Source organism: Hetaerina americana, unplaced genomic scaffold, assembly GCF_022747635.1.
Source record: "Hetaerina americana unplaced genomic scaffold, ioHetAmer1.1.p SCAF_11, whole genome shotgun sequence".
In the NCBI taxonomy this organism is placed as follows: Eukaryota; Metazoa; Arthropoda; class Insecta; order Odonata; family Calopterygidae; genus Hetaerina; species Hetaerina americana.
The window spans coordinates 38700844-38717400 of NW_027286181.1; the positions used below are offsets into that span (position 1 = coordinate 38700844).

The following is a 16557-nucleotide window of genomic DNA, read 5'->3' on the forward strand; positions in this document are numbered from 1 at the left end:
ATATATATATATACATATATTTATAATTACATATTTTTTTTTAAAGGTAATCTACCGGTTAAGGTAGGTTTTTGGATGAACACAACTAACCACCAAACAGATATTTTATTACTCCTAACAAAACACAAAATCCATCATCCTACTCTATATCAGGTCCCTCTTCATCTCTGAGTACTTTCTTCCTTCCTTCATCCCGTCCAACATCCCTATCCTGTTCCTTCCCTTTCCTCTTTTGCCCAACATTCTACCCTCTATCACAGTCTTCAACATCCCACTGCCGGTCAACACCCCCTTCATCCACTTTTCCTGCCTCCATAGGATTGCACCCAACAAACCCCTCTCTTCGCCCACAATACCAAGTACTTCCTCATTTGTTTTCTTCTCTGTCCATTTCACCTTCTCCATTCTTCTCCACACCCACATTTCAAAAGCCTCCAATCTACGTCTATCCTCCTGCTTCAATGACCACGTTTCCGCACCGTACATAGCTACGCTCCATATCAAAGTTTTTACGAGTCTTTTCTTAACATCCTTACTCAAAGTCCCTGTCATCAACTCCCTCCTCCTTGTGAAAGCCTCTTTGCCTAGCGCAATTCTTCTCCTTACGTCCCTACTACTTTGACCGTGTTGGTCCAAAACACTACCGAGATACGTAAACTGTTCTACCTGCTCTTATGTTTGACCTCCTATTTTAATTTTCAGCTTGGCCTTTTTCTTTCTGGAAAATCGCATAACCTTTGTTTTATTAATATTGATTCTCATCCCATTCCTGTCGCACTGAATTTCCATTTCACTCATCAATGTTTGCAGCCCCTTGGCTGACTGACAAACTAAAGCTTGGTCATCAGCAAACCTAACTGATTTTACAAATTCCCCGCCCACTTTCATTCCTACCTCGAGTTCTTCCCATGCCTCTTTGATCATTTCCTCTGCATACAGGTTGAACAGCAACGGTGATAATGGGCAACCTTGCCTTACACCCCTTCCTAACACTGCCCATCCTGACTCCCCGTTTCCCACCCGCACCTGAGCAGTCTGAGACATGTATAGGTTACGGATTAGCCTCCTTTCCCTCCAGTCTATTCCTATTTTCTGCAATATACTCATTAGTTTTTCCCAATTCACTCTATCAAACGCTTTTCCGAAATCTACGCAACAGGCAAATACCTCCTCGTTGTGTTCTATATTCCTCTCAATTAATAATCTCATTACTGCAATGGCATCACGCGTACCTCTCCCCTTCCTAAACCCAAACTGATCATCCCCTAAGTAATCATTTGCCCTACTCTCTATCCTTTTGTTTATGATCCTGAGAACAACTTTAGCTGCGTGGGATATCAAACTAATTGTCCTATAGTCCTCACATGACGTGGCCTTTACCTTTTTCGGAATAGGAACTAAAACTGATCTCACAAAGTCATCCGGCCAGATTCCCTCCTCATAAATACTACGGATCAGCCCATATAGCCTCTTCCTCCCACATTTTCCTAAGCATTTTAAAAGTTCCACGGGAATGTTATCTACCCCCACGGCCTTATTTAGTTTCATCTCCCTTAATGCCCTTTCTATCTCATGGTCTAGTATGCCTGGACCTAAGCTGTCTTCCTCTACGTCATTTTCTTTTTCAATGTCTAACTTTGTTGGTCTGAGTTCTTTACTATACAGTTCTTCTATATACTCCTTCCATCTCTCTTGGATCTTTCCTGCGTCAACTATTACCTTACCCGCCTTATCTCTAACTGTTAGCATAGCTCTTCCTTTCTTACTTCCCGATAACGATTTAACTTTGCTGTACAGCGCACCGATTTCACCCTTCCTCTGCAGACTTTCCATATCCTCGCACTGCGTCTTCCACCATGCTTCTTTGGCTTTATTTGTTGCCCGCCTCAATTTATTGTTCAATTCTTTGTACTTCATTTTGCCTAATTCTGTATTTATATTCTTCCATTTTCGCCGCTCATCCATCTTTGTAATCATCTCATCCGTGATCCATGGTTTCCTAGTCCTTTTAGCGTTAACGGTTCCAATAGTGTCTTTTGCGGCTTTAGACAACCCTTTTTTGATCATTTCCCATTTTTCTTCGATAGTTATAAGCCCTTTACCATCCTCCATGATTTTCTCTACCGCCTGTTTGTATTCCTTCCTTTTCAACCCATTTAATGCTTCTACATTCCATTTTCTAACTCGCCACCCCTGCCTTATCTTTTTAAACGGACGCTACATTTAACAACAACGAAATTGTGGTCTGAGTCCGCATCCGCTCCCGGGAAGCTGTGCGAATTTATCACACTGTTCCTAAATCTGTGTCTAACCAGGATATAATCTAGCTGATATCTTCCTGAGTCACCTGGCATTTTCCATGTATACCTGCGTCTTTTGTGGTGTCTAAACCGAGTGTTGGTGATGACTAAACCCTGTCTCCTTCAGAACTCAACTGCTTTCTCCCCGCGGTCATTCCTTGTGCCTAAACCGTACTCCCCCACCTCATCACCATCTCTTCCTTCGCCTACCGTCGCATTCCAATCCCCCATCACTATCAAATGTTTCCCTGCAGGAACACACGCGATTATGTCCTCTAACTGATCGTATATCCTATCGACCTCTTCTTCCTTATGGTTGCTCGGTGGCATGTATACCTGAATAATAACTAAGTTCGTCGGTTCTGCTTTTATCTTCACTAGTAGTATTCTATCCGTTACCTGCTCTATGTTGACTACGCTTCTTCCTACCTCTTCATTTAATACTATGGCAAACCCTCGTTGGCTCTCGTCCCCGCCTCTGTATATTATTCTATAATTATCACTCCAGTAATCCCCGCTATCTTTCCATCTCACCTCGCATAGACCTAAAATATCTATATTTCCCCTTTCCATCTCTCGCTTAACATTCTCCAATTTCCCTGTCCTCATCATTGTCCTAACATTCCACGTTCCTATTCTAACTAATTTCGTCTTCTTCTCCTGCGTCTTCTGTCCTGCTGCTGCTGGTTTTCCCTTGCAAGGGTTTCGTGGGATGACGACCGCGGAAGCCTTGCCTCCCCCGCTGCCGGGCACGACACACGGCCGATTGGGCCGAGCCCCGTGGTTGCCAGGACTCAAAATATCTATATTGTCCATCACATTGTTCTTGGGAATGATAATTGAGGTGGTTTCCCGTTGCCTTCCTCAATAGTGTTTTTTACGTGACACCATTCCTTACTGGCCGCCCCACTGGGGTCAGACGCCATTGCAGCCGCCTCACTGAGGAACAGACACCGCGTGGACTACCTTTCGTCTGGCTCCTAACCTTCGACCTATCTGGCATGGGTGACCCTACCAGGAGCAATTTTTATTACTCCCGCCAGCACAGCTCTAGGGGTCATCGGAACGCACAAGCCCTTCCACCACGTCAAGGTTGTAGTCCGGGGAGGGATACATACATATATACCCACATAAATACATACATATATATACACACACTAGCTTCATAGCAGTCGTGTTCATAGTACTTTTTCCTGATGGCATAACGCTATTCTCGATGGATATTTTTTCCAGGTTAGAAATTAAGGCTTGTAAATGTTCCTCTCTTTCATGCACCTGAATGAAAATTCCTGTTCACTCCCTGGCGAAGCGAAAAAATGCCCGCATTTTGAGAATGGTGGGCGCGTGCCTGCCTCCGAAATTGTCCCAACATGCCTGTGCCCAATCAAGCCTTCCCTTCACCTCCACACAAGGATTGCCAAAACTCACCCTACCGAAAAAAACTTTCCAACGCATATCGACGAATGATATATATATGAAGGTCGGCCAGTTGTCAGATCACATTTCTCTAGTTTCTCTAAACAGCTTCCTCAACTCAAGAAAATGCAGATCGCCCAGGTATGTATCAGGGAAGCACCTTTTGCTGCAACTTAGGGACACAAGCCAATTATACTCGCAATTTTTTATGTTTGGGAAACATTGCATTATATAATCTGTACTTTTTATGTTTAGTCATAGGTCTATCGAATTTCCACTTTTATAACCAAGCATGTTGAAAATGTTTTTCTTCAGGATAAATGTTTTTGAAACGATTGCTAATGAATAGACTTCAATTAATAAAATATTAGTATAGTATTTAACATGCATTCAGCTAAATAGTCATTACTCATGTAAAGGGCAAAAAACTGAGGGGGTGATTCAAGTTATTGTGATGTTCCATTACACTGCTTCCGTTCACGTGATCGCAAAATCTAAACGGTCCATACAAAGTTAAACACAACACATCAGTTTTATGCATTTCAGGCAATTGAAGTGAAAGTATTCATTTTTGTGAAATTATGAAATCAACCATCGAACTGCGTTATTGTACAGATTCTCTGCTACAATTAGATTCTTTTCTACCAGTTAGCAGTGAAATCATTCAAGAGAGATCATGCCTGCGTTCTCATGATTGGCTCAATACGCCAATTGTAAGGATTGACTTTCTAGATCGTCTCTCAGCAAAAAATTGGATGAATTCTAACTGTTTAACAAGTTACATTAATTAAAATGCTGATTATGTGACGGAACTTTAATAACGAATGTGTTTTACTATTATCACTTAGAGAAGAGAAAATATCGCTGAAAATATAACATTCTTACGATATTTGTCTGTATATTTGCTTGTTAGTTCTGCGTTGTCACAATTTTAAGCGCTATTATCTTCCCAAAGTGAACATCTTCAGCTAAATAAATTCGACTCGTTAGAAAAAGGAATTTAACTGTCGTTGGATATTGCCTAGATTATAAATATGTATTTGTAAATATTACCGAAGAGTACATACATATACACTGATAACAAGCCAGATTCCTCAAAATATCGTCTCTTCCTTTATTGTTGCCCAACAAAGCTACCCCTTTCGCTATAATCCAAAAACCAATTAATCACAGCATGTCCAAGTCTTCAACCTCTGACTATAACTTCTCAGAGTTTCCATTGTAATGAAATCTATTCCTCAACTCCAGGCTCTGATTATTTGTTGGTCAATTTCTTAAGGCAACTTTTATTGTGCTCCTTGTGAAACCGCACACCATTTCATCGTTTACAAATATTCTGATCCCAGCAACGTACATTTCATCTAAAATTAAACACTATAACCGTAAAATAATATATTCAGTTGCTACAAAGTTCATTTATGTGCTATGCAATTTTAAGGAACGTCATTCAATAAAATTCGAAGTTTCTACCGATTGAAATTTAAAACGTTTAATCTTTTTCGGCTGGCAATCCATCAGGATATCTACAACGAATATGATATTAGGTAGCTACAAACGTTCATGAAGCAGCTATGCTGTTTCAAGAATAGTCATTATGTAAAGGTTCGAAGTTATTCAATCGATCGAAATTAAGAACATTTCCTCTTCTTCTTCTGCTAGCATTCTATCAGGATATAGACAGTTCAGGATGCAAGCCCATCCTTGTTATCTCACTTAGTTAACATTATTCAGTACATCCCATACTTCCCATTATCTGTTATACATACTCCAATATGGGCGGTAACACACTTTGAAGAATTTTATTCAAAGAATGTATAATATATAAGCACGACTATTAATTCTTCTTAGAGCATAATTGTTTATATATTTATTTAAGGCTGCAGTGATTTTTGCCGTTGTTGCAAGTTCCATGGCCATTCCAGGACACCATGGAGGAGAGGGTCACCACGTCGATTATTACGTAAGTTTATTATTTATAGAATGAAAAATTATCACGATGGATACGAAACACTTAGCACAAAACTTAAAGAGCTAAAAGCATCATCAGTCACGAATACTACGGTTTTTACATTGGTTTGGTAACTTGTGGAATCACTCTTCAGCATTCATTACGTGTACATGTAATTATTCAAACGTGGCTCCACTGTCACCAACAAACGTTTCTGCGCCATTTTAAGGTACAAATTGATAACAAAGGTTGGAAGTAAAGTTTCCTCACCATCTCTCAATTCCAGAAGAAACGCATTTCCAATCACGGTGTTTCCAGAATTTCTCCAAGCACGGAGGTCCTATCTTTTTAGTGGTTTGTAATAACATCGTCAAATTGGATAAAGTTGAAAAGAATGCTAACAGATCTCCAGATATATGAGATTACTTTAACAGATATGAAAATACATTTTTTCATTAGGATTGTTGCAAAAATTAACTGACTATTTTTTACTGTAAAAATTAACAATTTATAAATTCATTCAAAAAAATCAAATCGCAATGGTATTTAATTTTCAATTACTATGCTGACCTAAAAACCTCAATGCACATTTTAGACCCAGGATTTTGTTTCAAAATTAATTGTGGACTGATTGCTAAGTTCTTCTTTCTTAATCACGTCTAAATTCTTTATTTAAAATAAAAGCAGCAAACGTGGTTTCAGAGCCCAACGATATTATGTGTGTTAACGCTTAGGTATTTTCTATTTCAGGCTCACCCCAAGTACAATTTCGACTACGGAGTGAGCGACCACAAGACCGGGGACAATAAGAACCAATGGGAAACCAGAGACGGTGACTTGGTCAAGGGATCTTATAGCCTTCATGAAGCCGACGGCACCATCCGCGTTGTCGAGTACACTGCCGACAAGCACAACGGATTCAATGCCGTCGTCAAGCGACAAGGAAAGGCGGTGCACCCACAGCATTACGCAGCTGCCCCACACCACGGAGGATATGGTGGTTTCGCTGGTGGCTATGGAGGACACCACGGAGGTGCCACATCCCATGTTAATGGAAACAACTATGCCTTCCCATGCCAACTATGCCTATGCTCATCATGGAGGACACTACTAAATAGGAAATTTGCCAATGCACTACTAATTCTTACTGTTTTTCTTTCTGTTAAAAACCTCATTCCGCTATGTTTTTCATGTACATTATTATCTTTATCTCAGTTGAAGATCATTATTCATGGTTCAATGACTGCGAATAAAAATTATTACATGAAACTACAGAAATTTTACCGATCATTTATTTATTGGTAATTGGTGGAAACGGATTTGCCATTTATCAAGTTTTCATGCATCATTAGAAATGATATTCAAGCTTTTATATATTATAAATGAACTTAAAAGTGGAGAGATTTGTTAGCCTGAAAGCCCTGCATTTGGTCTTGAATAAATCATTCCTTATGCTTTAAGTTCCCACAAATAATCATCGATTATAAATCAAAAATGAATCAATATTTATGGTACTTAAGGCAAACGGTTCGATTTCGGATGAAATGATTCTTAGTGTTACTTTAAAAATTGCTAATGGTTGCAGTCTTTTTTTTAATTAATTAATTAATTCTTTTCAACTTTAAAATCTGAATCAATATTAATCCTGTTTACCAAATAACCAGTTTCTTACCGTTTTAAGATTTTTAGCTCAAGTTAGAGCGTATCTCACTGAGAACGCATTGCATTCTGTTGAATAGAATGGTTTCTGGCGTCACTTTGTGGAATTCATTTATTTCAGAAAATAAATTACCTGTTTATTCCACATATATTTTTTTTAACTAGACCAGGGTGACTTAAAAGTTCTAACTATGGAGAATCCATAACTTTTTAGATACCACTATGACTAAAAATAATCGCCAATTGGAGTTCTCCATTTTTCGGAAAGATACTTAGTAGGGAACTTACTAGTAGGGATCACATCATCCACTCCACGTCTAGACATCATTTCCCACAAAAATTAGCGGCGTTCAACTCTATGGTCCACCGATTGACTAGCATTCCTTTATCTCCACAAAATACCATAAAGTAGCTTAAAATAATGAAAATAATAACATAAAACGATGGATTTTGCTCCCAATTAGTCTACAAATTGTATCGAAAAAAATTGGAGAAAATACCGGTCAAATCAATTTTCAAATCAACCCCATAAAAGACGTCTCGAAGTAGAAAATAATTTTCCTTCTGGGAAATTTCCATTTATTCACCAGATCCTTTGCAGAAAACAATATTAAACCAGCCTTCTATAATAGAGCCAACTTAGGGAACCTTTTATCAAACTGCAATGACCAAATTCCCATAATGGAAGGGGAATATCAATTGTGCTGAGTGCTCTGCCTTCTATATTTGGGCAAACCAGGAAGAAATCCAGTAATCGTGTGAAGAAATAGTACGCGTGTTTTAAAAATGGAAATATTTCTTCCAATTTTGCGATGCAACTAATAGAGAAGAACCACTCCAGTGACTTTATCCTTAAAAGTCTACATTTTGAGTAAAAAGGATAAATATTAGATGCCTTCGAACGGTTGGAAATTGCTCTGGAAAAAAAGAAGAGTCATCATAAGGGTATGTTTGTTAAAGACCTAACTTATTCCTCCCGTTCCCCCCTCCTGGACCTCCCTCCGTTCTACAGCCCTGACGCCATTCCCAACCGCCTTCTCCCCCTCCCCATAAACATACACAAGAGTTTCCCTCCTCTTTCCCCTCCTCCCTATTCTCAAACACCTTCCCCCTCCTCTTGTCTGTCAATTATCTAAAGCTCTGTGTCTTTCTGTACCTTATCTGATGATGACTTTGTAAGTGGAATCCCGGGTCGTGTTTAATAAAAAATGTGTGGAATAACCAAGTATTTATTTTCCAGCATTACATTCTCACCAAATATCTCATAGACGTCGCATTGTGGACCTTTTGGCCATGCAACCACTAGCCATCTAACAAATATCCGCAGGATCAATAGAATATATGAAGTTTTACGAAAACAATATTTTGTCAAAGTTATTTAACCTATGGTTCATGCTGAGAAAAACTAATGCATTACAGATATATACACGTATTTAAAGTACAGATCAGTTACATAATTATTCGTCATCAATCCAGAGAAGAGAAGTTTTATAAGAAAATCTATCAAATAATATGTATAACAGGAATTGGCTAATAGTCTTTGATTTAGGAACCGTTATTTTCACCACTCAGATTACTAAATAGAGTAACCTATAGAAGAATGTAGAACGTTACGGAGTAAAGGAGAAAGGAAGAAATTCTATATCTTAAACTCTTCAAAGAGAGCAGGAAAAGGCCGAATTACATTGCATTCGTGTTCCTAGAGAAGATTTTAACACAATGCTTCAGATTAGTACGAAAATCACTTTCAATGAAACGTGGATGAGCAATAACAAAATTAATTAGAAATTGGCGTCATTTATGGCTTAATTTTAAATCTAAGTCTAAGAACAAACGAGGAACAAGTACCAGGTTACTCATAACCTTCCGCTTTATCTATAATATGTGTCGCCCTATTAAGAAGGCAAAGAGCAACGTGATTCAACAAAGATAAAATTGAATCGTACAGGAACACAGCCAATGCATATGTAATGGAAGATAAGTATAAGAATTCTCCAGGGTTCTAACCAGTGGTGAGAAGAGAATGAAGGAGGAGTTACTGACACCATTATAACTTTAAAAAGGTAATTCATTTCAATACTGATGAAGTTTACGTTTATACGGCTGCAAGAACTAACCAAAATTAGCAGCGAAGAAATAATTAGTAACTAGGGTTATTTGGTGCTGCCTCCGAATGAAGGAAATGAAATGGATCGAAACAGTGCATAATTGTTAAGTAGTGGAGGAGAAAAAAGAGCCCGTGAAAATATTTGGATAAGGGTTGTTTACGGAAATTATAATTGAAATAAACAAGATGGAGAAGGATTACAGATGAATGCCTAGGAAGAATAAGGAGAAACAGACGTGATATTCCCATTGAATGTCCAAATACTCGTATGGAGTTGCGAGATATGGAAGAGTTTTACTAGTAAAAGGTATACTTAATTGAATTCTTTTCGATTTTCAGCCAACCAACTGTGACTCACGGCAATACTTCTATACAGTGGAGCATGCATATTTAATATTTACGGTAATTTAAATTTACTTTCTTAGCCCGGTCCACATATTTGATTCTCTCTGAGTAAATATGAGGTATCACTGAGTAGCTTGAGGCGTGGTGTGGAGAATGTCGAATGTAATGAACATGTGATCGTAGAAATTTTCCACTATTTGGTAGAAAAATGCTACGATCAAATATTCATTATGTTTGACTGTCACCTCATCATTCCTGTACGTTATTCATTTGGTATAAGATATTTTTTCACATAATAAAAGGACAAGAAAAGTATAATCTAACCCAAAATTTCCTCGTGTTATTAATATGTCCTAGAGTAGGCATAATATACACATATTCTTAAGATATAATTGAGTAGCATTCAAATATGAAACCCTCTTACTTGAAATGGCTAATCCTGGCAGTTTGGAAGGATCTTGTGAGAATGAGTTTGATTAATACAAAGCATTTTAATCATACTAAAGTTTCTACATTGGCAAACGATCAAGTGGGCATATATCAAATTATCGAATATTTATTCATATCAATTTATCCAAAGTAGAGTTATTTACATGTACATTCTTGGAACATCTCGTTCCTCGGTTTATGCTGATTATCTATCCCCGTATTCCATTGCTTTCAGACTTATACTCCAGTTATTCCTCTCTTTTTCGATGGGTATGAAAAAAAATTTAATATTTTTATTCTTCTCATCCCGTTCGGCTGTAACTTTATTCGTATAATAATACTAAGTTTACAACATAGTAAATTTATTACAAGTATTTCCTTATAAATAGGTTGGGAATCCGCGTCTGTGATTTCTATAATTCTGGGCATGTAAAGGAAAGTTCAATTTTACAAAACTCTGCAATTAACAGCATGACGAAAGGTTATTTGCGTTATGACGGCTATTTTTTTACAGCTTATCACAAGCCAAAATCCAACCATAAAACTTTATACATGGTACATATCATTAACAACAGAATTACCTAAATCTAAAACTAAATTCATTCAAATTAAAAATCAATCAAATTAATTTTGGATAAAAGTAAACATTTCTTCCTTGCCTTTACCAGTTGATACCGAGCCTCTGAACAAGAAAAAAAAAACATATTAAGCACCATTTTGTAGTAATAATAGAAATTAGGATTTGAATATGATATAATTGAGTGCACGGTATCCAGCATAAACACTCTATACTGAGTCTGTTAATTATTGTTTGCGAATCCTAAATTTTTAATAGTTTATTAATTAAACATGGTGTTCCCTTGGCAAAAAAGGATTTTCTATTAGAATGCTGGTCATGAGATGGATAACATAGCAAGAGGTTAGTTTCACACGCACACGCTTGCTTCCGGTCCAGGAACTGATTCTCATCGCGACAATGATACGTGAGTGTTGAAAGCATAAAAAGCATTTATTCAAAAGGTTCAAATTTGTTCTTGGTATATTGTCTTGATGATTCTTCCATGATTACACAGCAGTCAGACTTTTTCTTGCCAACAAACATTCAAGGGTTATAACGGAGTGAAATACATTAACATCCACAAACATTTCTAACTAATACTAACGTGAATTATGATAAATATTTGCAATTGTGTTGTACAGATAATGACAAGACGAATGATACATTTATCAATTAAATCTATAATATTCTGTAGTGTTGAATTATCAACAGGGAATATACTGACGCAAAAGATAATGATACATCGGAAGTCCAGGTTAAAATTTACCGTGAGCTATGTTAGGCAGGATAAATTTTCTTGAGTGGCCGTCGCGTAACCATTAATGCGTACAATTTATAAGACATTTTGGAAACGTTCCCTTTATTCCAAAAGCTACTTGAACACAGATGTTAGGTAAAAAGAAGATACGAGTTCCTTATTTTAATTTAGGACATACCTGGGTACGGTAAATTGAGGACCAATTTGATGAGAAAATTCTAAAATATATTGGTCGCAAGACTATAAAAATGCGACACCAAGAAAAACGTCCAAATGTTGGGGTATTTCCCGCCAGAACACACACATCCTATATCATGATAAAGAATTCCATATTCCAATTGATGAACGAATTTATCGTTCCAGATACTACGCCCTTCACTCTTCCCCTCTCCACTGCGATCTTTATCATATACATATGTGCGACCATTTTGAACCAGTGGGAGCAACGAATTTCGCAGACATTGTTATATGCATTCACTGACTGACAGCAAACTATTGAATCAAATAAAAATCTTCAGTGACTCCGGAAACATTCAATAGATGACGCGTCATGCCATAAACTTTGCTCAGAACTGCTCACATTGAAATATAAGATGTAACAGCCCGTTATCGAATAACTTTCTTATTAATTTTAAATTCCTCCGTATCAAACATAGGCTTATACACACAACTTTCACTTTCAAACAGAAGTTCCTTTATTTTAAAGATCGACGCTCCTTTCAACGTTCACGAATATTTTGTAAAAAAAGAGTTCAACTTATCATAATTCTAAATAAATTATTTAAATCACAGATCGGTTTGGAATATAACCCGGAAAAGATAATAAATCTTTTCATCATTTTGTAAAAAGTGGGTAGCATGGTCTTTATAAACAGTAGCGTTGTTACTACCCTGCTCTTCACTATTACATGAGCAACATAATCTATGTTTTCTTTTCGAGGAAATCATATTTAACAGTTCATTTAAATAATGGGAGTATTTTCAGCATTCGTCTAGATGCCACGTACATGGTTTAATCACCCAACACATGTCATCCTATAAGAATTCTTGACCAGCATTATATATTAAGTTGAACATACTCTGCGAGGTCTGTTCAAGATATATCGCGAATTTTGAATGTACGCGCGTTACATATATTTGATTTTCGATTTTTTGAAGCGTTATCTTGGTATTAAGGTCTCTTCCTTATGCCGAAACGTTTGGCTATTCTGAACTGTCAGTCAATTGTTGACAGTTCTTTTGCTACGACGTGTTTTGGCTTTTCTTCGGTTCTTCTCTATTCCAAAAAATGGATCATAGAATCTTTATCCAATTTTGTATGAAAAGCGAAATAAAATTAGCAATCTTTGCCTCAAGAAAGGATTTCACTTACCAGAGACGGTCAGCTGCTTAACAGTATTCCAATTTGAAATGAATGAATTTTTTAATATTTTTATGAGAAACTCATGTATTTTACGTTAGAAATAACGGGATTTTAAAAATCTCTCAAACAATGGTTCCAGTTTGAAGTAGCGACGAAATAAAACCGAATAAAAATAGAAAAATTGAAATTAAGTTGGATTTTTCTCTAAACCCCATCAACCTTTCAATTTTTCCATTAGTATGGTTTTTGTTAGAAAACAATTTATTTCAAAAGGAAACCGAGGGTTTTAGGATATATATTTCTTTGTTCATCGGGGATTACGAATATAATAGTACGATCGTATATACATATGTTTAATATTCGGAATGGACTTTCTTCGCCTAAAACATTTTTGTGATTATCCACCTTAATGGAGAAAAACTTCAAAGTAGTCGTGTGCATAGTAATTTCTCCTAATTGCATAATGCTATTCTCCAGGGATATCTTTTCCAATTTAGAGATTAAAGCTTGCGTATGCCCCTATCTTTCACGTACCCCAAAGAAAATTCCAGTTCGCTCACTAGTCAAGAGAAAAGAATGCCCACAATTGAGAACGATGGGCGCGTGCTGGCGATCATCCCTCACCCTTCCCTGCGAGCCTATGTTCACTCAAGCATTCCCTCCACCTACACGCAAGACTTCTCTTTCACCCCACACCATCAAAACTAAATTGCCAAAATGTGTCGACGAATGATATATATATGACGGTAGGCCAGGAGTCAGATCACACATCTCCAGTTTCTCATAACAGCATCCACATCTCAAGAAAATGCAAATCGCTCAGGTATGTTTTAGGAAAGCACCTTTAGTTACAACTTTAGGACTTGGCAAATATACTACCAATGTATATAAATTTACCCAGTTAACATGTCATATTCATCAAAATTACGTTTCTATCCCCTTCTTGCTGACCCATATTTCCAATCCTATTCTACATATTCCTCGAACCAATTTAACACCAGAAGCCAAAATCTTCAACCTCTGACTATAACATCTCAGAATTTCCATTGTAATCCCCCTACACCCTATGTACGTATAATTCGCTTGTCATTTTCTAAGGGAAACTCTTATTTTTCTCCTTAAAAACTGAAAATATTCTTAACTATACCCCATTACTTTGCATACAAATATTCTGATCCCAGCAACGTGTTTCACGTTAAATTAAACATTATAACCACATAATAAGATATTGAGTTGGGACAAAAGTTCATTGAGCAGTTACTGCTATTTCAAGAATAATCATTATATAAATGTTCGGAGATTTTCTATCGATCGGAATTAAGAACATTTCCTCTTCTTCTTCTGCTAGCATTCTATCAGGATATCGACAGTTCAGGATGCAAGCCCATCCTCTGTAATCTCCCTTAGTAAATAATATTCAGTACATCCCATATTTCCCATTATCTCTTATGCCTACTCAAATAGAGGCCGTATCCCACTTTGAAGAATTTTATTTAAAGAATGTCTACTATATAAGCACGACTATTAATTCTTCTTAGAACATATTTGTTTTTATATATATTTAAGGTTGCAGTCATTTTTGCCATTGTTGCAAGTTCCATGGCCATTCCAGGGCACCATAGAGGAGAGGATCACCACGTCGATTATTACGTAAGTTTATTAATTATAGAATAAAAAATTATCATAATGGATACGATACACTACCGCACAAAAATATTTTTTAAATATATTTCTGAAATAAGAAAAATCATCAGTTACGAGCATTGCGGTTTTTAATCAATTTGGTAACTCGTCGAATCACTCTTCAGCATATATTATGAATACATGTATTCATTAAAACATGGATCCACTGTCCTGAACAATCTTTTTAGCGCAAATTAAAGTAGAAATTTATGACCGAAGTTTAAAGTAAAGTTTCCTCACCGACCTTCAATTAGAAAAGAAACAGTTCCCAAATTACCCTCGACCTAAACAATTTTTACCTAACAATTAAATTGAAATATTACCATGCTAATTACAGAAGCTTAGAATAGAAAGTAAAATACACATACTTCAAATAAAGATAATTTTTGGCGATAAATAGAAAAAGATAACGTAAACGTACGATAAACTTTATCGGACGCCGCCAGAGAAAGATAACGTGAAATCAATGGGCTTTTGTCGTCCGACGCATTTCTGATCATAAGGTTCTCAATACACGGAGCTCCTATGACTTTCGAGGTTCTACCTAATGCGTACAAAATATATGATCAATTGTATAATTATTTAATATTAACTAAAATAAGAGGGACTAAATACCCCCCATGCACATTTTAGGCCCAGCAGTTTGTTTCACAATTAATTGTGAAATGATTGCTGTTCTTTTTTCTTAATCTCGTCTAAAGTCTTAATTTAAAATTAAATCAGCATACATGAATGCAGAGCCTAACGATATTATGAGTGTTAACGCTTAGGTCTTTTCTATTTCAGGCTCACCCCAAGTACAATTTCGACTATGGCGTGAGCGACCACAAGACCGGGGACAATAAGAACCAGTGGGAGACCAGAGACGGTGACGTGGTCAAGGGATCTTATAGCCTACATGAAGCCGACGGCACCATCCGCGTTGTCGAGTACACTGCCGACAAGCACAACGGATTCAATGCCGTCGTCAAGCGACAAGGAAAGGCGGTGCACCCACAACACTACGCAGCTGCCCCACACCACGGAGGACATGGTAGTTTCGCTGGTGGTTATGGAGGAAACCACGGAGGTGCCACATCCCATGCTAATGGAAACAACTATTCCTTTGCTCATCATGGAGGACACTATTAAATAGGAGATTACATATCTCCTACCATTTCTTACTGTTTTTCCTATTTTGTCATGCACATTATTATTAATATTATCTCAGTTGATCATTCATGGTTCAATGACTGCGAATAAAAATTTTTGAATGAAATTACAGAATATTTATGGATCATTCATTTATTAATAATTGGTGGAAACGGATTTTCCATTTATCTAGTTTCCATTCATCATTAGAAATCATATCCAAAAATTGAGAAGCGGAGAAACTTCGTAACCTGAAAGCCACGCATTTGGTCTTGAATATGCAATTCCTTATGCCTTATGTTCCCAGAGTTGGTCTTCGTCTAAAAGGTCTAAAATGAATCAGTATTCATTGTAATTAAGGTAACCGCTTATATTTGCGATGAATTAAATATTAGGGCTAAAGCCATACTGGTTGAAGTCTTTTTCGGCAAAAAATTAATTAATTATATTAAACTTTAAATTCTGCATCAATGGTAAACCTATTTACCTAATAACCAGTGTCTTACCATGATAAGATTCTGAACACAAGTTAGAATGTATCTTTCTCATTGAGAACGCATTTTATTCCCCCGAAATGTCTAATAGAAATCGCATTGAGGACTTTTAGGCCATACAAACCATAAATATCTATTAAATATCCGCAGGATAAACTGAATATATCAAGTTTTAAGAAAACAACATTTTGTCTTAGTAGTTTAACCTATGATTATTTTATTAATTCATGCTGAGAAAAACTAATGCTTCACAGATATGTACACGTACTTTAAAGTACAGATCAGTTACATAATTATTCGTCATCAATCTAGAGAAGAGGGGATTCATATGAAAATCTATCAAAAAATATGGATAGCAGTAGTTGG

General features: G+C 36.8%; 1 protein-coding gene across 1 annotated transcript; it reads left to right on the forward strand.

The window, feature by feature from the left end:
• Positions 1-3842: 3842 nt before the first annotated feature.
• On the forward strand, positions 3843-15697 carry LOC139701151 (larval cuticle protein A1A-like). Its single transcript, XM_071599727.1, has 5 exons — positions 3843-3857; positions 5593-5676; positions 6415-6711; positions 14450-14533; positions 15353-15697. The coding sequence occupies exons 1-5, from the start codon at positions 3843-3845 to the stop codon at positions 15695-15697; spliced, it is 825 nt and encodes a 274-aa protein (XP_071455828.1).
• Positions 15698-16557: the final 860 nt, after the last annotated feature.